The 21870-nt window shown below is 44.7% G+C and overlaps 1 protein-coding gene across 2 annotated transcripts in view; it reads right to left on the bottom strand.

Moving 5' to 3' along the window:
- Positions 1-21290, bottom strand: part of DRC1 (dynein regulatory complex subunit 1) — a gene marked incomplete at both ends in the record, with an annotated part of 46133 nt that extends 24843 nt beyond the window's left edge. For both annotated transcript variants that reach the window (XM_079940898.1, XM_079940897.1), the window contains 7 exons: positions 524-646; positions 1239-1325; positions 2324-2461; positions 3038-3221; positions 6250-6362; positions 11313-11397; positions 21142-21290. In XM_079940898.1, the coding sequence (XP_079797024.1) occupies positions 524-646; positions 1239-1325; positions 2324-2461; positions 3038-3221; positions 6250-6362; positions 11313-11397; positions 21142-21290 (879 nt within the window). The remainder of the gene's footprint in view (positions 1-523; positions 647-1238; positions 1326-2323; positions 2462-3037; positions 3222-6249; positions 6363-11312; positions 11398-21141) is intronic.
- Positions 21291-21870: the final 580 nt, after the last annotated feature.

Here is a 21870-nt window from a genome sequence, read left to right on the forward strand (position 1 = left end):
AGACACACAGAACTGGGTTTCAATCCAGGGCTTACCACTTACCAGATAAGTAGCCTTGTCTCTGAGCCTCAGTTTCCTCGTGTATAAAATGCCATTAGTGATTTCTCCCCTTCACGTGACTGTGAGGGTTAGAGACACTGTGTATTAAGTGTCTGGGATACGGTAGACACCCATTGGGCGGTGGTTGTCCTAGCACTGGCCGTGTGACACAGCTAGCTACCTGACCCTAGGGCCATTTTCCCTTCACCCCGCGAAAATACACAATTCTCTCAACGGTCCCTCACGTGCCATGGTTTCCAGACCCCTTCAGCATCTTGGCAGTTTTCCACTGGTTTATTAAAGAAAGCATTCCTCCACGTGTATCCTGTACATGAGCTCCTTCAAAGACGATCATTTAAAAGAGAGCAGATAACAAGTAGGGACTGGTTGAATGGACTAGCTCTAGAATATCATGGGTGGTTGCTAAGGAAGAGACATTCACAGGTGCTCTCCGCCTGCTCAGCCGCCCAGACGCGAGTCACACCTGCACGTCCTGCTCCAGCTTGATCTTGATCGTGTTGTACTCTTCGCAGTCCCAGATCCTCTGTTTGTTGAGCTGCTTCTCGTGGTCCTCCACTTTCTTGATGCGGTTCATAAGATACTCCAGCTGAAGGCACAGGGAGACAAGGGGAAGGGCAGGTCCCGTCCCTGTTCCGACTGTGGAGGGAGTGTGTCTGCCCTCAGAACCCCTGTGCCCCAAGGCTTTGAACTCCCAGGTTATGGCTTGTATTGCCTAATGGGGTTCTACTCCAGAAACTCTAAGAGGAAGGCAGACCCTGCAGTCAGACATTTGTATTTCTAAAAAAAAATACCCAGTGGATCTTGGTCATATTATTTCTTTGTTCTTTACGTCTCTGAAATAAAGCGAAAACCCCACACCCTTTAAAATGTGTCTTAAAACATCATTGTGGGCGGCAAATAGCCATGGTTGGGGGAGATACCCAGGAAATAAAGTAGAGAGTGGGAGGACTGTGGAAACCACAGCGGGCTGCACGGGTGGTACTGACCACCACCACGAGAGGGCGCCATCCGCAGTCCCCGCTGGTTAACTAACTGGCAGGTGCAGTCAGGGATGTTGGCCACGGCACTCCTCCCCAAGGTCCAAAAAGGCTAGCAAATTCAGCCCCAAGAGGAGTCACCCCAGACCCCATGGACCACCCTTGACACCCCTGCCCCTCCCCCATCGGCCGCCCCTTGACCTCTTTGGCACTGTGAGCCTGCAGGGCCTGCTCCCATTTCTTCTTATTGCTGGTCAGCAGCTCCTGTCGCTCCACCTCAAATGCTTTCTGCGACCCAGAAGGAAAAGGGCTCTTGTGTCTGTTTTAATCAGGCAGGTCCCACAGCATCAAAGAAATCTCAGACAACAGCACCAGTGCCACATTGCCACCCACAAAGTCAAATCGACTTGCCAAGTTTCATGCAACCAAAAGACTGTGGAATGTGTTGCGTGGAAAGTGTTACGAAATCTATGCTTCACGCGGACTGTGAGAGGAAACGTGCCAGCTGCCCTGTGTCGACTGGATAAGCGAGGCAGGAAGCCAGCGCCTTGCAGTCACAGGGCCAACCCTGGCATGACTTCAGCCGGGACTCGGGTTCGAGCATCGCTATGGCTGGGGCTCCCATGAAGCAAAGGCAGCATGGAGCTCACAGAACAGGGGATGGGGTAGACTCAGGAATGCAGAAATGAGTCTGTAATAATCCAGAGAGACAGGTCCCCACCTCTGGGCTCTCTTCCATTTTGGAAAGGTCTTTCTCGATCTCAATCCTTAACATTTCATGCGAATCCAGAATATTGGATCCTGGATCCTGTTTGGCACGCCCCTTTCCTCTCCCTCCATCCCTGACTGTCATAAACACATCAAATAAATGGCTCACAAATGCCTGTTGCTTCTGGAGCACCAATCTCCCTCCTCCACACCTCTTACCCCTCTTTTATTCTCTTTCCAAGTGCTTATCACACCTGTCAACTTATATACTTAGTAATTTATCTCTATTGTCTAGCTGTCTCCTGCTAGAATACAGGCTTCATCCAGGACTTTTTCCGCGATTGTATCTCCAGCCCCTGGCACAGTGCTTGCCATTTAGACACTTGCATGTTTGTTGGAGGAGTGAATGTATCAATAAGGAAGTGAACGAAACGCTAGAGTAGAGACAGCAATGAGAGGACCAAGACATCTGGGGCCCCTCCCTGGGTGGCTAGGCCACAGGCAGCCACCTCCCAGGGGACTCCTCCCAGGGGTCTCCCAGAGGCAGAGGGCAGCTCTCTCGCATGCCATCACCTCACCTCGATGTATTGGAGCTCCTGGCGAAAGGTTTTCATCACATTTTTCACCTGTTCTTCCATCCTCTCCAGGAGCAGGCAGATGTCACCCGACTGTTTCTTCAAATCCTTCACGTACTGATCATGCTTTGTTTCTAACTCCTAGAGAAGAGCACGTCAAAGGTTGGTCATCAACTGAGACAGAAGCCAGAAGTTGCCAGCCACGCCTCACCCCCGGGGCGGTGGCGGGGGGCGGGGGGGGGGGGACTTCTCCCATCAGCATCACGCACTAGGAATTATAACTGCACAACGGGAAGGTGCTCGGGAGAGGCTGGGGTGTCTGGAGGCCGTGGGCTCAGCTCGGGGCAAAGTCTCAACGAGCAGCACAGGATCAGACCCCTCAATGACTACTTGCTGCAAATCTCCCTGCAGCCTCCCAGAAAGCCCAGGGTGCTCCAGCTAAGCAATGAATAATATCCTGTGACAAGCCATAATGGAAAAGAACATGAAAGAGAATGTATATATATGTATAAGTGAGTCACTTTGCTGTACAGCAGTAATTAACACAACATTGTAATTCAACCATACTTCAATAAAAAATAAATTTAAAAAAGTGTATTGCCTGAGCTATATCGCATTCTGGGTAACGAAGTAAAGCCTCGGCCTTTCTCCATTCAGGAGAAGCTAACATCCCCCAGCTCCATCCCCGGCAGCCAGGACCGAGGGCCAGGCTCTTGCCTGCTGTAACTCGCTGATCAGCTTGTTCTTATCTTCTACCAGCCCAGCGCAGTGCACCTGCTGGGCGTTGAGCATTTCCCACAGCTCCTGGGGGATCCTCTTCTGTTTGCCCTCCTCCCACTTCATGGCGATCTCATCAAATTTGTCCTGACTGGTCTTGACCTCATTCTCCAGCTTTTCAAGTCTGCAAATACAAACAGCCCAGCTCCTGAGGCTGCCTTCCAAGAAAGCAGTCTGGTTCTCTAGGGTCTGTAAAACAGGCCCAGGTACCCAGCTCTGCCTGAAAACCAAACCGGGCTCTGAGAAATCTTCTTTTAGTTTAATGCTTGACTCCAAGTAACTGAGACCAAATAAACAAAGTGACACATAACAAAAACGGATCAACATTAAGGCTGTACACACACACACACACACACACACACACACACACAGATCAAGAGTCAATTTGTCACATACTTCTAAGATGGTGACACACAGCAGTTAACCACTTGGTCACAAGTCCCATAGCTTGTGTTCAAATACTGATTTTGCCACTTGGCTCTCAACTTTAGAGAAATTGCTTAACTTCTGCAGGCCCCATTTTTCTCATCTGTAGAATAGAGAGGATGAAAGGATCAACTGTTGACAAAAAATGCACAACGTGAGAGTTGCGAGTTAAGTTTTATTGGGGGCAAAATGAGGACCGCAGCCCGGAAGACAGAGTTTCAGATAACTCTGAGAAATTGCTCCTGGGAGGCGCTGGGAGGAGCCTGGATAAATAGGAGTTTTGCAGGCAGTTGGGAACGTCAAAAGATTACTGTTAAAGGAAACCAGATATCTCAAGTTAAGCAATTTAGCGCTTTTCTATGTATGGGAAGATGCAAGAGCCTGGGCTCACTCAAATCATTCCTTTGATACGCATCTCAGCTATCTGGGGCCAGCATCGTGACACATCCTGAGTTTCCTCAGGGCTCACTGCAGGGAGTGGCTGCAGTCTGATGGCTGCTAGATGACAGGTATTCTTTTCAACCCTGAGTCTCCTCAGGGCTCACTGGCTCACGCTGGAGGGCTGCAATCATTGATGACTGTGACATCCTTTGTTTATTAATATGGCAGGAACTATTCCATTTATAAATATTCCATTCCATTTATAAATATTCCACTTATCACTACCTTCCTATGGCTGTTGTCAGGATTAAATAAAATTATTCCCAGCACAGTAGTCACTTAACAAATGGCACTCATTATTTTTTACTATTGACATGACCTCAACTGTCTGGCCATTCCTCTCCCAAATCACCAATAAATGACCAGTGGAACATACAAAAAGGAAAACTCCACCATTAGTAATGGAAAATAGAGATGATCTCCCAGAATTCCAGAAATTCCAAAGAAACCATGTGATGGAGAACACTGAGGACGGGGCTGGATAGAAAGAGGTATTAGGGCTGAGATGTGAGGCCCCTTCTGAGAACAGGGGCCAGGACATATGCCTGTGACCCTCTCCCAAATTTAACAGACTGTCCTTCTATGAGACTGTCTCCAAACGAGGGTTCAAACTCCCTTAAGGACAAGAATCACAACATAATTATCTTATGATCCCCTTCTCCTTCCCACCTTCCAAGCTAGGGTACATAGTACATCTTATAATTCAATTAACTTTTTTTTTCTAAAAAATGAGAAACAGCTGTTAGATTATCTTTCCAGAACCCACATTTATCTTGTAACTCTGCCACTAGCGACCTTCCTTTTTCCTCAGAGGACCTTCCATTTTTCCTCAAGAGAAGCCTAACTCCTCAACGGGACCCTCAGGGACTTTCTGCAGCTGTCCCCGCCAATTCAGTCCCTGGTATAAGCCATGACAGGCAGTGGGAAGTTTCAAGAATAAATTATATCTTGGTGACACTGGCAAAGTTGCTGGTGGGGAGAACGACTTATGTTAAACAACTGAAAATATTGTTGTTAAAATTGTACTGTGTTAAAATTATATTGTGGGGACTTCTCTGATGGTGCAGTGGTTAAGAATCCACCTGCCAATGCAGGGGACACGGGTTCGAGCCCTGGTCTGGGAAGATCCCACATGCTGTGGAGCAACTAAGCCCATGCACCACAATTACTGAGCCCTCATGCCACAACTACTGAAGCCCATGCGCCTAGAGCCCGCGCTTCACGACAAGAGAAGCCACCTCAGTGAGAAGCCTGTGCACGGCAACAAAGACCCAAGGCAGCCAAAAATACATAAATAAAAATCAATCAATCAAAAAAAAATTGTACTGTGTATGTACCTACTGAGATGAGCAAAACGGCCCCGTGGGCTGTTCTTGTAATTGGACTATAGGTAGGAGATTAATTAAAGAACAAGCCAAAGGAAGAGATTACATGAGAACCTCTGTTCCTGCTGCTATCGGTCTTCTGTGGGCAAACAAAACTTAGAAGCTGACTCCTAAGCAGCTTACGCCTGCCTCCATCGGGCAAGCTGACCGCCCACAGCCTGCCTGCCTGCCAAGGCCTGGAGCTGAGGGTCGGCCGCGGGACCCCATCGTCCCTCTGACCCTCTGTCCTTCTAGGCACGGAGTCTTTACCATCTTTAACACGCTGTTACATTTGTACGTAGTGTTTATGGGTCTGGTTGTTATGATTAATTTAAATCCAGAACAGCCTAATGTACCTGCTCAGCCTCGTCTCTTTTCTTCCACCACCCCCCATCCATCCCTCACTCTCATGCCATTCCCAAACATCATGCAATCTCACGCCTCTGCCCAAGTTGCTCCTAAAATGCCCATTCCTTGACTCCAACTCCTCTTCATCCCTTATCTCCCAACTCAAATATCACTTTGCCTGGAACGTTTTCTCTAATCGCTCCAGAGAGAATTAAAGGCCTCCTCATATGTGTTTCCAGGACTCTTATACATGCCTTTAACACAAATCATGGTTGGGCGTTTGCACATCTGGCTCTACTAGACTGTGTAAGTCAAGAGCAGAGGCCATGTCCACTCCTCTTTGTAGCCAAAGGGCTTGTACGCATTAAGAAGGTAATACTTAGGAGGAGGGAAGCAACGAGGGAGGGAGGGAGGGAAGGAAAGAAAGAGGGAGGGAGGATTCGAAAGGGGCAAGAAGTGGGTTCTACTAGATAGGTTTGACAAAGACAGGGAGAATTTGAGGACCCAGAGAGGAGATACTTCACTGCAGAGCCGGGGCGGGGGGGGGGGGGGGGGGGCGGTCCTCACCCTCACCTCTGACGCTTTATCTCCTCTTCCTCGACTCTCCTGTGGACCTCCCTGATATCTGCAGCTACCTGGATATTTGTCACCAACTCGGTGCCACAGAGCAGCAGCTTAGCCAACTTCTGAAAACCAAGAAGAATGTATAAAGTTAGAAACATTTGCACAACTGTCTGTAGGTGTTCAATCCAACCAAGCAGGAATTAAAAGCTACCTTAAGGGACTTCCCTGGTGGTCCAGTGGTAAAGAATCTGCCTTCCAATGCTGGGGACGCGGGTTCGATCCCTGATCGGGGAAATGAGATTCCACGTGCGGCGGAGAAACTAAGCCCGTGTGCCTCAACTAGAGAGCCCGTGTGCTGCAAACTACAGAGCCCATGCGCTCTGGAGCCCGCGCCACAGCTAGAGAGAGAAAACCCACACGCCACAACTAGAGAGAAGCCCACATGCCGCAACTAAGACCCGACACAGGCAAAAATAAATAAATTAAGAAATAAAAAATAAATATTAAAAAAAATCTACCTTAAGACTTTAAAGCGTAGCATCTACTTAGCAACCTGTTTCCACCAGGACACTTGTGATGTGATGTTACAGCTTACAATTTAATAGCACTCTGCAATTCTGGAGGTACTTTAGTTTATTCTCGTTAAAGGAGGGACCAGCCTATCAGTACGCGGGCATCCGCTCTGGGTACATCTCAGCACTTTCCCCAGCAGGCTTCCAAGTGACTGACACTGCCAGGGTCCTTTCTAAGAAGCTCAGCTGGGGGTGTGAGACACATAATAATAATTGTCCTCCAATGTCCATTTCCCCCTCTTCTTTTAATAACAGAACACCCAAATTTTAGCTAGGCATTTGACCTCCCAAAATAGATACATCTCCCAACCTCCCTTGCAGCTAGATTGCAATCTGACCAATAACACATGAGCAGAAGTGTATGTGCCACTTCTGAATTGTGCCTTGAAGGGGAAAGGTGTGCCCTCTGCTGCCCCCTTTTTCTCTGTCTCCCAGGCTGGCATGTGACGTGGTGAGCAGACGAAGGCAACCTAAGCAAGGGTGGAAGGAGGTGAGGTTCCCAGCCTCAAAGAAACCCCCATATCAGCCCTGGACTATTTCTGCTCTGAACTGTTTATTACGTGAACCAGAGAAATAAGCTTCTACCTTGTTTAAGCTAATGTTACGTGGAACCTCTTGCTATAGGTGTTCTAATACAGGAGAGAATTGTAGCCGACTGCACTGACCCCTCCCTCAAAGGCCCAGGAATTTTGCTACTGGTACCCCCCTTCTAAATTCCTCTTGGTAAATTTCACATGCAGTACCTTCCCTCCTGAACTTTTGGTGATGTCATGATTTCAAGATGATAAATCCTCTCAAAAAAAGTTCAAGTACCCTTAGGTTATGCCTGAGTTTTTCCAAGTCTGTTTTGGAATTTACAAATTTTTCAACTCTCGAATCATTTCTGAACTAGGAACTTATAAATATCTCTGCTCCAGGGATTCACTGAAATGATCAGAGACTCTATTTCACCTCATTCTTCTAAGGAAATTTTGAAATACAGTTTTAATGAATACAGAACTGAACCTCCACCCAGCTATCCAGGGTACTCCAGGCCTTTTTAAACAGCTGCAGCCTTATCACTTGTGCCAAACGGTCTTACATGCATAAGGAAGCAATGGCTTTCCTGTAGTTTAGAGCAATTTTCTATTTTCTACTCAGACAATGCGAACATCAGAAATTTCTGAATCAAGTATTTAAGTCTCAAAGTAAAACAGAAAATGTTACCATCAGATTGACACACCCCTAACATTTTTGAGACCCAGGATGAGAGTTTAAGTGAAGGTCCACATACCATATATCTAAATATTTAAAAATACAATTCAGTGTAATAAACCACTAAATATGTTCTATCCACCTACCTTGGCACCTTCATAACAATTTATAAGTCCTAGTTTGAATTCAGACTACCTATCAGAGTTCCTTTCAGAACTTGGTGGCTAGGGGAGAGCCAGTCTCTGGCCACCAGCCTGGAGCTCACCCCATTCTCTTCACACTCCTAGTCCTTCAGATGCAGGCATGTGAATTTCCCAGACCATACGTGCGAGCTCCATTTAAACCCCTGGTCATCCCTGAGGCCTTGTCTGCCCTGAGCAGGACAGACCCTGGGAAGAGGCCCATGCAGGCCTTGAAAGTGGGTTCAGAACCATTTGGGCAGGGAATCTGGAGTTCTGTGACACTCAGAGAGTGATCTAATGGGGGCACTTGGGCTCTGAGTAGACTTGAGGCAAGTTCACTTGAGGGGGTGCATCCAGAGGAGGGCCAGAACAAGACACAGGACCCTCCTCATTACCACTTTTATTCAATGGGCTAGAGGGCCTATCTAGAGCAATAAGGCAAGAAAAAAACTTTTAAGGTATCAAAATTGAACGGAAAAAGATAAAACTGTCATTTTCCGATGATTATATATGTAAAAAGAAACAAAAACAAAAAGAACCTACAGGTAAACTATTAGAATTAATAAATGAATTTGACCAGGTTGCTGGATATCAGATCAATATATAAAACCCAATTGTGGAAAAAAAAAAAAAAAGAAAAAACAATTGTGGGCTTCCCTGGTGGCACAGTGGTTGAGAGTCCACCTGCCAATGAAGGGGACACGGGTTCGTGCCCCAGTCCAGGAAGATCCCACATGCCGTGGAGCGGCTGGGCCCGTGAGCCATGGCCACTGAGTCCGCGCATCCAGAGCCTGTGCTCCGCAATGGGAGAGGCCACAACAGTGAGAGGTCCGCGTACCGCAAAAGAAAAAAAAAAAACAAACCAATTGTACTTTTACATAATCAACAATGAACAATTATAACTTCAAGAAGTATAGGGACTTCCCTGGTGGTGCAGTGGTTAAGAATCTGCCTGCCAACACAGGGACACGGGTTCAATCCCTGGTCCGGGAAGATCCCACATGCCATGGAGCAACTAAGCCCATGCGCCACAACTACTGAGCCCTCGTGCCACAATTACTGAAGCCTGCACTCCCTAGGGCCTGTAGTCCACAACAAGAGAAGCCACCGCAATGAGAAGCCCAGGCACCACAACGAAGAGTAGCCCCCGCTCGCTGCAACTAGAGAAAGCCCGCACGCATCAGTGAAGACCTAGTGCAGCCAAAAATAAATAATAATTAAAAAAAGAAAATGTATAAAACATTGCTGAGTGAAATTAAAGAATACTTAAATAAAAGGAGGGATAATTTATCCTCACAGATTATAAATCTCTATATTGGTAAGATATTAATTTTTTCCCAAATTGATCTATAGATTCAATCCGATCTCAATTAAAACCCCAGCTGCTTTTTTTTGGTGGAAATTGAGAAGCAAATTCTAAAATTTATATGGAAATGCAAAGGGTCAAGAACAGCCAAGACCATCTTGAAGAACCATAAAGTTGGAGGACTTACCCCACCAGATATCAAGGCCTGTCGTGCAGCTACAGTAATTAAAATAGTGTGGAATTGGCATAAAGACAATTGACCAACGGAACAGAATAGAGAATCTAGAAACAAACAAGTAGGCTCACCTGATTTGCAACAAGGGTGCATTGCAATGCAGAGGGGAAAGGATGATCTTCTCTCTAAATGGTGCTGGGTTAATTAAAGGTCCATTTAGAAAACAATGAACCTTGAGCCCCACTTTGACACCACACACAAAAATGGATTCCAGATCCGTTTTGGTCTAAGATTATAGACCCAAATGTAAACAGTAAAACGATGAGGCTTCTAGAAGAAAACTTTAAAAAGTTGGAGTAGACCAAGATTAAACAGGAAACAAGAAGAACTATCATTTAAAAAAACGATTGATAAGGTGCAGGACAGGGGCCCCTCCTGCCCAGGTCTAGGACAGACCTGGTTGTTAATACCTTGATATTGAGAAAGGTAGCATTTTCTTTATACATTTCTCTTCAATGGCAACACTCTTCGTGATTTAAGTCCTAAGCGAGAGGAACCTGGGAAAGCTACTGATGAAAACAACGTTATCTCTCTGGTTTTACACTCAATTTTACACTCTAAAATTGAAAATATACTGAACAGTATATCAGTATTTCCAGGATGATAGCAGTATCTACCACAACAGTATTTTCAAGATTATATATAATACCCTTTTTATTCTACACAGAAACACTCAGAGATCACCAGCCTTTAGATGAAGTACCCTAAGTATAAAGGGGTGATCTGGATCAAGAACCCATAATAGTTCAAAGTTCTTTCCACTACAATAAAATATTTTATCCTTGATCCAGTACAGCACAGGTTGTCAACTATTGCTAGATACCTCTATGCTCTATAATAATATTTCAGTAATTTGAATATTTTTTTCTCCCAGTAAATACACTTCAATTTCTGCTAGCAGTGATCTCTCTTCTCCACTTTTATAAATCCCATTTAACTTGTCTAAGACCCAGCTCAAACCCCACTTTCTCCGTGGAACCTTCCCTGACCAGGCCGTCTGGATGAGCTCTTTCCCATATCTCAACGCCCACGGTGTCACTGTCATGCAATTAATTAAGTAAACGCGGCAGTGTGCCAGTTCCGGCGCGCTGCTTTGAACTACTGTTTATCGCTCCTGCGCCTCTCGCTCCAAGTCCTTTATTCATGTCTCAGGAGCCCTTGTCATCGCCACGGGAGAGCGATCAAAGACTTCCTTTTAGAGTTTATTGGGCACAAGCTCTGCCCTACTCCACAGCTACACCAAGAGGCCCTCGCTCTCCTAGAACTTACAGTTCCACTGGGGACACCGCACGCATACACATCTTCGAAAAGTCATACAAGGCAGAAAAGTATCTAAAATGAAACGAATGGTACAGACGGGAAGTCAAAGGGTTCAACCTGCGCCGCGGAGGAATTAGTGGAAGAGTTGGGAAGTGAGATGGTCTCCTCTGCGAGGAGAGGGGAAAGGGGGAGGGGAGAGGACAGGAGGGAAAAAGAAGGGAGGAGCGGGGCTTGGCACTGTAGCCCACCAAAGGCACAGCACAGGAAGAGCAAAGCCCCAGTCCTACAGGACAGTCGCGACCCAGTAACTCCCCAGTTCTTACCAGTCTGCTTTCTTCTTTCTGTTTGTAGCTCTTGCTTTGATCTTCTTCCCTCTCCTTCCCGTCTAAATGTTCTCCAAGAGCTTCCCTGTGATGGAAAAAAGTAGAGAAACTGAAGTTACTTTTAGTACTTAGAGTCTATATTTTAAAATTTCATAGTACATCACAGTATATACAAAAATATATTCTATATGGATAAAAATTTGAATACTAAAAAAACACAATCGTAAAAACACTAGAATTAAATACAGGAGAGAACCTCTATTAGAGTAAGATCAAAGTTAGAAAAACAAAAAAGAGTGAAAGGTTTTACTTCCTAAAATTTAAACATTTTAGCAGTTCCCTGGTGGTCCAATGGTTAGGGCTCAGCCCTTTCACTGCCTTGGGCTGGGGTTCAATCCCTGGTGGGGGAACTAAGATCCCACAAGCCACGTGTCATGGCCAAAAAAAATTAAACATTTTATCCTTGAAAGTCAAGGGATAAACTGGTAAAAGATATTTGACAAACTTCTGCTCTAAAATAGAATGGGATCCTTCAAATCCATACAGAAAAGACAAAATACCATTAACACAACATTGTAAATCAGCTATACTTAAATTTTTAAAAGTTAAATTAATTTTTTTAAAAGACAAAATACCAAATAGGAAAATTGGCAAAGGATGTGAACAAGCAGTTTACAGAAGAAATACAAATGGCAAATAGACATTTGAAGATACGTTCAACTTCACATATAACCAGAAAAATGAAATTGAAAACCCTGTGAGGTATCCTCATTCTCCTATCAAGAGAAAAGATTTAAAAGTTGATAGTATCTGGTGGGGCAGAGGGTGTGAGTGACCATTGATTCATACTCCATGGGTGGGAATGTGAAGGGTCACAACCCATTCAAAAGGCAATTTGGCAAGACTTTTCCAAATCTTACACGGGCCTCCCGTCTGACTGAACCTTTACGAACTTTCCACAGAAAGCTTTCACAAGTTCAAAAAGAAATATGCACGAGAATGATTACTGCAGCACTCTCTCTACTAGCAGGAATGTGGAAGCATTCTACATACATGTTAATAGTTGCCTGTTTAAATAACTTGTGAGGCAACAATACAAGAAAATATATTGTAGCCTATTAAAAAAAAATGATGTGCTATCTAGCAGCACAGAAAGATGTCCACAATATGTAAGTAAAAAGAGCCAGCTGTAGAACAATATGTAAAGTATAATATAGATTTTCTTCTTAAAATAGGCTTATACACATATGCACGGAAAAATCTTGGAAGGATTTATGACCAACAGATGACAGGAATTATTTAAGGAAAGAGAACTTTACTGAGGACTTATAGTTTCTACATTTTTCTATTGCATGAATTTTATAAATAGCGCATATGTGTGTATGTGTTAATCAGAAAATAAGACCAAAGATGACGGGGGAAAGATAAGGTTCCAGATTCTGGGCTTCTTTGGGGGAGGTATGGGGGAATGACCCCACCAAGACCCACCCCACTTACATGGTGGAGGTCCACTGTCTCCTCTGGCGCACAGAGGCCATGAGGATTCCCAGTTCTGCCTTAAGAAAAATGAAACCATCATCTTATGACTTCAACCATGGTGAAAGAAGCAGATGCCTTTCTTGACTCTTCATTCTTTCTTGACTTTTTCTCTCCCTGACTTCCACCTCCCTTCCCTTTGTTCAAAGGTCAGCACAGCCCTACATCGTGCTACACCATTTCTGAGAGCTGGAATTGAGTTAGCACCCCTCACCCCACTCCCAATCCAGCTGAAACTCTTTTTCCTCGTCATTTCATTCACTTCCATACCCTTATTGAACCTGCTCATTGCCCTTACGGAGAAAACGATTTGTTTCATTCTACTCAGGGCTTCAGATATTGCCAGGCTCATGGTGTTCTCATTACCATCCAAAACACACTCATTCACCTGACTTTCTACTTTGACCACCAATTAATTACCACCTCTGTCTAAATAATCCTTCCAACTACTTCCTGGAGCAAAGACCTGTGCTCCAGAAAGAAAAATAACTATGCTACACATTCTTATCATCTCGTTTCAGCCTTAATCCCATTGCTGCCTTGTACTTGTCATTTCTGACTGCCTAGCGCCACACTGTCCAGTATGATAGCCACTAACCACATGTGGCTGTTGAGCGCTTGAAATGATCTAAACTGAAATGTGCTATGAGTGTAAAATATGGACTAGATGGATTCTGAAGACTTTCAATAAAAAAAATGCAAAATATCTCAATATGATTTATACTGATTACATGTTAAAATAGTATTTTTATATAGTGAGTTCAACAAGATAAATCACAAAAGTTAATTTCACCTGTTCTATTTTTTTAATGTGGATGCTAATTTACGTATTGTGTTTCTCTTGGTCGGTGCTGACCTATCGTATTCCCTAACGTTGCCATCCCAGGCTTCTGTCTCCTCAGGTTTGAGCTGGATCCCTCTTTTGGGAAACTGCTTCCCCACCACTGCCACCCATATGGTCTCAGTGGGAGCTGCCATCTTGAATAACCATACCTCCAGGCAAGTCATAGTCCTTTCTCAGGACTTAAAAAATTGAAACGTAATTGATTGTTCGGCTGGGTTTAGAGCTCCAGGTTGAAAACCGTTTTCTTTAGAACTTTGAGGGCATTGCTCATGGTCTTCTGGTGTCCACTGTTGCTGCTTACGAAACCAGACGTCACCCTGTTTCGTAATCCTTTCTTTGTATGTGAGAGTCGTCATTACTATTGTCATCGCTGTTCACTCTGGAAGCTTGCAGGACCCTTCTTTCGGGTCTTGGTGTTCTGAACATGCTCAGTGGTGTGCCTGGGGTGGGTCTACTTTCATTCATTCTGCTGTCAGGTGGCCCCTTTCAACCAGGGAACTCAGGATCTTCAGTTCTGAGAAATGTTCTTGAATTCTTTCAGTGATCATTTCCACCCTTCTGTTTACTCTCTCTTTCTGGATCTAGAAAGCAGATACTAGATCTCCTGGACTAGTCCTCTAATTTTTTTTTTTTTTTTTTTTTTTGCAGTACGCAGGCCTCTCACTGTTGTGGCCTCTCCCGTTGCGGAGCACAGGCTCCGGACGTGCAGGCTCAGCGGCCGTGGCTCACGGGCCCAGCCGCTCCGCGGCATGTGGGATCTTCCCGGACTGGGGCACGAACCCGCGTCCCCTTCATCGGCAGGCGGACTCTCAACCATTGCGCCACCAGGGAAGCCCTAGTCCTCTAATTTTTAAAAAATCTTTTTCTCTACTAGTTTCTATCTTTTTTCCTTTTCGTTCTATCTCCCAGGCAATTCCATTACCTTTACTTCCCAACCCTTCTACTGTTTCCCATTTCGACCTTATTTTTAATTTCCAAGAGCTCTGTTTTGATCTCTAGATTATTTTAGTAGCATCCTATTCTTGTTTCATGTTTGCAATTATCTTTTCTTTTTTCTCTGAGGATCCTTTTTTTAAAAACTTTTATTTTTGGCTGCGTTGGGTCTTCATTGTGGTGTGTGGGCTTCTCATTGCGGTGGCTTCTCTTGTTGCGGAGCACAGGCTCTAGGTGTGCAGGCTTCAGTAGTCGTGGTGCATGGGCTCTAGAGCACAGGCTCAGTAGTTGTGGCGCACAGGCTTAGTTGCTCCACGGCATGTGGGATCTTCCTGGACCAGGGATCGAACCCGCGTCTACTGCATTAACAGGAAGATTCTTTTTTTATTTTTAACATCTTTATTGGAGTATAATTGCTTTACATTGTTGTGTTAGTTTCTGCTGTATAACAAAGTGAATCAGCTATACATATACATATATCTCCATATCCCCTTCCTCTTGCGTCTCCCTCCCACCCTCCCTGTCCCACCCCTCTAAGTGGTCACAAAGCACCAAGCTGATCTCCCTGTGCTATGCAGCTGCTTCCCACTAGCTATCTATTTTACATTTGGTAGTGTATATATGTCAATGCCACTCTCTCACTTTGTCCCAGCTTACCCTTCCCCCTCCCCATATCCTCAAGTCCATTATCTACACCAGCGTCTTTATTCCTGTCCTGCCTCTAGGTTCTTCAGAACCATTTTTTTTTTTTTTAGATTCCATATATATGTGTTAGCATACAGTACTTGTTTTTCTCTTTCTGACTTACTTCAATCTGTATGAAAGACTCTAGGTCCATCTACCTCACTACAAATAACTCAATTTCGTTTCTTTTTGTGGCTGAGTAATATTCCATTGTATATATGTGCCACATCTTTATGCATTCATCTGTGGATGGACACTTAGGTTGCTTCCATGTCCTGGCTATTGTAAATTGAGCTGCAATGAACACTGTGGTACATGACTCTTTTTGAATTATGGTTTTCTCAGGGTGTATGCCCAGTAGTGGGATTGCTGGGTCGTATGGTAGTTCTATTTTTAGTTTTTTAAGGAACCTCCATACTGTTCTCCATAGTGGTTGTATCAATTTACATTCCCACCAACGGTGCAAGAAGGTTCCCCGTTCTCCACACCATTTATTTCTCCAGCATTTATTGTTTGTAGATTTTTTGATGACGGCCTTTCTGACTGGTGTGAGGTGATACCTCATTGTAGTTGTGATTTGCATTTCTCTAATGATTAGCGATGTTGAGCATTCTTTCATGTGTTTGTTGGCGATCTGTATATCTTCTTCTGAGGATTAATGACAGTCATTTTTTCCTTTTTTCTCTCTTTTCTTTTTTATTTTTTGGCCGTGCTGCACAGCATGCGAGATCTTAGTTCCCCAACCAGGGATCGAACCCTGCATTGGAAGCATGGAGTCTTAACCACTGGACTGCCACAGAAGTCCCTGTCTTTCTTTTTTAATTGAAGTAAAATTGGTATATAACATTATCTAAGTTTCAAGTGTACTTAAAGACAGTGTTTTCATTGTGTTTTGTTGTTTTCTTCCTACATGGTCTCAATTTCCTCTAAGTTGCTTTTTTCTGTTTATTCATTTTGGTGTCTACCTTTCACGTTAAACACTTTCTTCAGACGTCTCAAAATCCTTGGCTACCTTTCCATGCTAAGGCGAAAAAGCTTATGAAAGTGCTGAGTGCAAGTGTGTGGTATAACAGTTGTGAACTTCAGTGCAGGACAATCTACCTGAACCATTTCCCGGGCAAACCTGATTTCAGTGTCTTCAAGTCCCTCCTTCTGGGCTGGTCAGATTCTGCAGAGGGATTTCTCCAGTCTCCTGCCTGCAAGGGGCAGGTCCTGCCAGCATTCCAGGAACGGGGAGGGGGAGGCGCTCAGCTCCAGTGTGCATGTGTCCGTGGAATCCCTTTGCTTTTAGTACCATGTCCTTGCCTCCTCTCTGCCCAGCATCCCCCAAACCATGCATCCTCCATTTTACTTTCTCCAAACCTCTGGTCAACTGTGCAAAGTGGGAGAAAGGTTCTTGACATCTATTAATTTTCCAATCAATTCTCCTTAGTTTAGTTCCTTCTTCACCCCTATCCGGGTAAACCTGATGCTGCCTTTTGGAGGTTTATTGCAGAGGAAATGAAGGGGGCTCTCAGCTTTCCTCACTCCTAGTTTATATTTCCATACTCTTCAATCTGCTAAGCCATTTACCATCTGTCTATATACGTCCCAGCTTCCAAAATGTTGTTGCTATTGAGTCCCCCTGTTTTGCTTGACTTTGTGGGTTTACATCGTTTTTACTTAATCCCTTTATATCTCATTTTTGATAGAGATCCTAGGTAAATGCTTGTGTTCTATCCACCATCTTGACTCAGAAGTGACATCTCTCAGGAATTTGAAATGTCAACTGAAAAACTAGAGATTGAGAGTTTTGGGTGCTTTAGCCATTAATCTTATTCTTTATCTTCATATGGCATTTAATTCTGTTAACAGCTTCCCCTCTAAAACTACAACTCAATGACCCACCGAGATCTAGGCAGTTAGGGCAGTGGGCACCATAGGAAATCAAGGAGCCCAAGGCTAATTTTAAAACAACACAACTGACTAAAGTCGGTCTGTTTTTTATTATCACCCTGTGCCAGCAACAAAACAATTCATAAAACACTTCTTTCTGAAAAATCTTTTGTTAATCTAAGTTCCAAAAAATTGCTGCAGTACTGTTGATTTTTAAATCTTTTTTTTTGTAATTTTTGTGGGTTTTTAAATTTTTTAAATTTATTTTTGGCTGCTTTGGGTCTTAGTGGCTGCACTTGGGCTTTCTCCAGTTGCGGCGAGCAGTGGCTTCTCTTGTTGCAGGACACAGGCTTTAGGAGTGCGGCCTTCAGTAGTTGTGGCATGTGGGCTCAGTAGTTGCAGCACGTGGACTCTAGAGCACAGGCCCAGTAGTTGTGGCTTAGTTGCTCTGCCGCATGTGGGATCTTTGCGGACCAGGGATTGAACCCCTGTCCCCTGCATTGGCAGGCGGATTCTTAACCACTGTGCCACCAGGGAAATCCCTACTGTTTTTTAATAATATATATGTAAGCGTCAATATAGCACCTTTCTATTTCTTATCCTTGAAGGAGGAAGTTAATTTGTAGAACTTGCAATTATACAGTTGGTCTCTGACACACAGACTCAGCTACGCATAGGACTTAAAAAATGGTGTTTTGAGAGCACATTTGAAATGGTTCAGAACTGTCCCAGCTCACTTCAGCACAGGGCACGTCCACAACCCCCCAGGTACTATATATCCCAGCAGATTAGGGATTTGACATAAACAACACTAGCCCAGTTATTAGAAACATGAAGAAACTGAACTTGAGTTACTTCTATTCTGTCATTCTATACACAACTCATTCTCTAAGTCTTGCGAATTCACTCCTTTGGGAACATTTCTTCATATGCTTTTTTCTTCCTTTTTTTTCCCCAAAACACATGTAATTTTTCTTTTGGCCACGCTGTGGGATCTTAGTTCCCCAACCAGGGATCGAACCCAGGCCCTCGGCAGTGAAAGCACAAAGTCCTAACCACTAGACCACCAGGGAATTCCCTACATGTAATTTAAAAGTATTCATTGGGACTTCCCTGGTGGCGCAGTGGTTAAGAATCCACCTGCCAATGCGGGGACACGGGTTCGATTCCTGGTCCAGGAAGATCCCACATGCCATGGAGCAACTAAGCCCGTGTGCCACAAGTACTGAGCCTGCACTCTAGAGCCCATGAGCCACAACTACTGAAGGCCCCGTGCCTAGAGCCCGAGCTCTGCAGCAAGAGAAGTCACCACAATGAGAAGGCTGCGTGCAGCAACAAAGACCCAACGCAGCCAAAAATAATTTTTAAAAACATATATAAAAGTATTCATCCATTACTTCTTTCTCATTTTGTATTGTAAATTTTATTTTTATTTTTTAAAAATTACCGGCATGGTAATATAACAAATTTCAATAAAAGAAAATGTTCATTGTCTGCTTTTCTTTTCAGGCTATTGTTATTATCTGTGTTTTAGAAATTACCTGCTCCAGGCGTCAAATTCATTAGGTACGCTACTGCACCTCACTTATTTGTTTTTCTACCAGCCTCAACTGGCCATTCTATCTTGTTCTCCTTGTCAGCGTTTCCTCTTCCATCAACTTCTAAATGCTGGGCTTTCTTAAGACTTAGCCATGAACACTTTTCTCATCCCTTTTTAATCCTCTTTCCCAGTGTAATTTAATTCATTCCTATGGTTTAAAATACAATCATAATGTTGCTGACTCTTTGCACTGGTCCCTCTAATCCAGATCTCTTCTGAGTTAAGACCCATACCCAACTGCCTAGTGGACATCTCAATTTTAATGTCTTACAAAATTTGACTTCCCTTAATATGGACAAAACCAAACCTTTGATTTTCAACTCCTGCCTTACTGCCCCCATCACTGTCTTTACCGTCTCAATAAAAGGTACTGCCATCTATCTACCCAGCTGTTCAAGCCATTCTAGCTTTTCCCCTGCATTTCATCAGCATGTCCAATCAATCAGTAAATCCAGTCAATTTCAATTCCAAAATATGTCTGGAGTGTATCTGCTTTATCTCCAAACCACTGCCACTAACTAGTTCAGACCAACTGCATCTCTCACCTGGACAAATACAACTGCTTCCTAACTGGACTCCTTACTTTCACTTCTGGCTCCTCCAAACCATTCCCCAAAGAGCAACCAGAGTGATCTTAACATACTTAGAAATTTGAGAAATTCTCACACTAGGTCCTTGGCCTGTGGGTAAGAGCTATCACCATGTGGAAGGTCAAATGGACACTCCGAAACTTCACCCGAGTGCATGACAAAGCAGTATTGTCAACTGGGGGAGATGGTGGGGATTAGTGTCACCCTTAGGGATCTCAAGGATTTGCGAGTGGTGGTGCCTATCAAATCTCCATTTAATTCACTGGTCTGGTCCTGCAAAAACTGGATGGATCCAAGATAATAACTGTCAATTACCGCAAGCTCAACCAAGCAGCAGTCCTGATCGCAGCTGACATGCAGGTCGGGTGTCTTTGCTACAGCAGGTTACTGTGGCCTTAGGGACATGGAATGTAGCCACTGATTGGGCCAAATGCATTATTTTCTACCTCAATCAGGAAAAAGGATCAGGAAGTTCACATTTACGTGGAACAGACAATGTATACTCACATAGGCCTCTCACTCACAGAGCCATGTTAACTCTCCTGATCTGTCAAAATATAGTCTGAATAGATCAGGACCATCTGAATATCCCACAGAACATCACATTGATCTATACATCAGGGTTGGCAAACATTGGCCTATGGGTCAAATCTGACCCACCTGTTTTTGTATGGCTCACAAGTGAAGAATGATTTTTACATTTTCAAAATTTTTTTTTTAAGATCAAGATGAATAGGCAGAGCGCAGAGGATTTTTAGGGCACTGAAACTATTCTGTACAATACGGTAATGGTGGAAACATGTCATTATATATCTATCAAGATCCATCAGTTGTAGCAAATGTACCACTCTGGTGGGGAAGGTTGATAGTGGAGGAGGTTATACATGTGTAGGGCTAGGGGGTATATGGGAAATCTCTGTACTTTCCACTCAATTTTTCTGTGAACCTAAAACTTCTCTAAAGTATGAAATTTATTAATTTAGAAAAAGAGATCTAAATATGAGGGATATTTTGTGACACATGAACATTATATGAAATTCAGATTTCAGTGTTCTTTAGTAAAGTTTTATTGGAACCCAGCCACATCACTTTAGGGCCCTTGTGTCCAAAGGCCAGCAGACAAGAAGAGAAGCACCATCTTGGCAGGGCAGCTGACCGTGACCAGCAGGACAAGGTACAAGTGCTGTCACACTGAGAGGGTGTTCAGGGGGTCACGCAGGTTCACCTTTGTACCCCCTTAAGACAAGGCCACTCCGTCTGTGCATGGACAGGTGCGGCAACCCCGGCCTGAGAACGGTGTGGTTATCAGCCTCAGAGCCTGCAGGAAAAGGGTGTCACACACCCAGATAAGCCACTGAGACCAGAAGAAGTGACAGCCGAGGTCCACTCCATAACTACTTGTGGAAGGAAGGCAGGCTGGGAGGAAGGAGGAAAGAAAGACCTCGGCGGGCAGGTCATGGAGCCCGCCTCTTCAGGGTATGGCCCCCAGTGCCTGGCGCAGCAGGCTCTCCATGAACATGCTGGAGGGATTATGATTTCCGTCTTTGACTTTACTAGTGTGTTCAATGTTTTAATATCCCATGCTTTGTTTGAACCTTCTGGTAGAAATGTTTTCTATCTTATCAAGAAACAAGGCCGGCTCACACGTAGGGCACGCCGCCCCCTCACCGCAGGGGCTCCGGCCCGGAGAAGCCACCCCCTCATCCCCGCACCGCGTCACCGCCCCCTGGGCGCTCCTTGGCGGGACCCGCCCAAAACCCAGCTCACCGCCTCCGAGCTTCCAGGCGCGCCGCGATGCGGAGGCGCCGGGCCTGGATCCGCTCCTGAGGGTTATCAGAATGTATCGAGGGCCCGACAATCGGAGTGGCTAAATTCTCCTTCTCCTCCAGGACCCTCAGGGATCCCGGCGGATTCATGGCAGGTGCCTCCCGCCCCCAGGCAGCTAGCTCTGCCTGGACCACCGCCGGACTACCGCCTTGCTGCTAACAACAAGCCGTTGCTAACAACAAGCCGTTGCCAGGGAAAAAGTCACCTAATCCGCAGCTGGCGTGGTTGCGCGCGCATTCCCTCAGGCTCTGCCCACTGGTGTTCCGAAAGCTATATCCCAGCTTGGGGCTTTATTCCTTTCTCCTGCAATTCGGGTAATCCCCACGAAGGCCCGGGGGTATTAACGGAGGCTGGAAGATTTAAGAGCTGCACCAAGTTGTGATTCGTCACTTACTGACCCTGATGATTGATTCTTCATTCATCAAATATTCCTCAAAATCACATTCATCAAATATAATCAAGTGCCTACTCTATGCCAATCACTGTGCTAGCGCTGAGGATACAAGCGTTGTCCTTTCCTCATGGAGCGGGTAGAATAGTACGATCGCTCGGAAAGTTTGAACTAAAGTATACTGTATCCATCTACTCGTCGTCCATTCATTTTTGAGCTCCCATTGATACTTTGTGCATTCGGCCCCTATGTTCTCTAGAATATATCCATCAAGGAAT

The sequence above is a fragment of the Stenella coeruleoalba genome (assembly GCF_951394435.1).
Source record: "Stenella coeruleoalba genome assembly, chromosome: 13".
Taxonomy (NCBI): domain Eukaryota; kingdom Metazoa; phylum Chordata; class Mammalia; order Artiodactyla; family Delphinidae; genus Stenella; species Stenella coeruleoalba.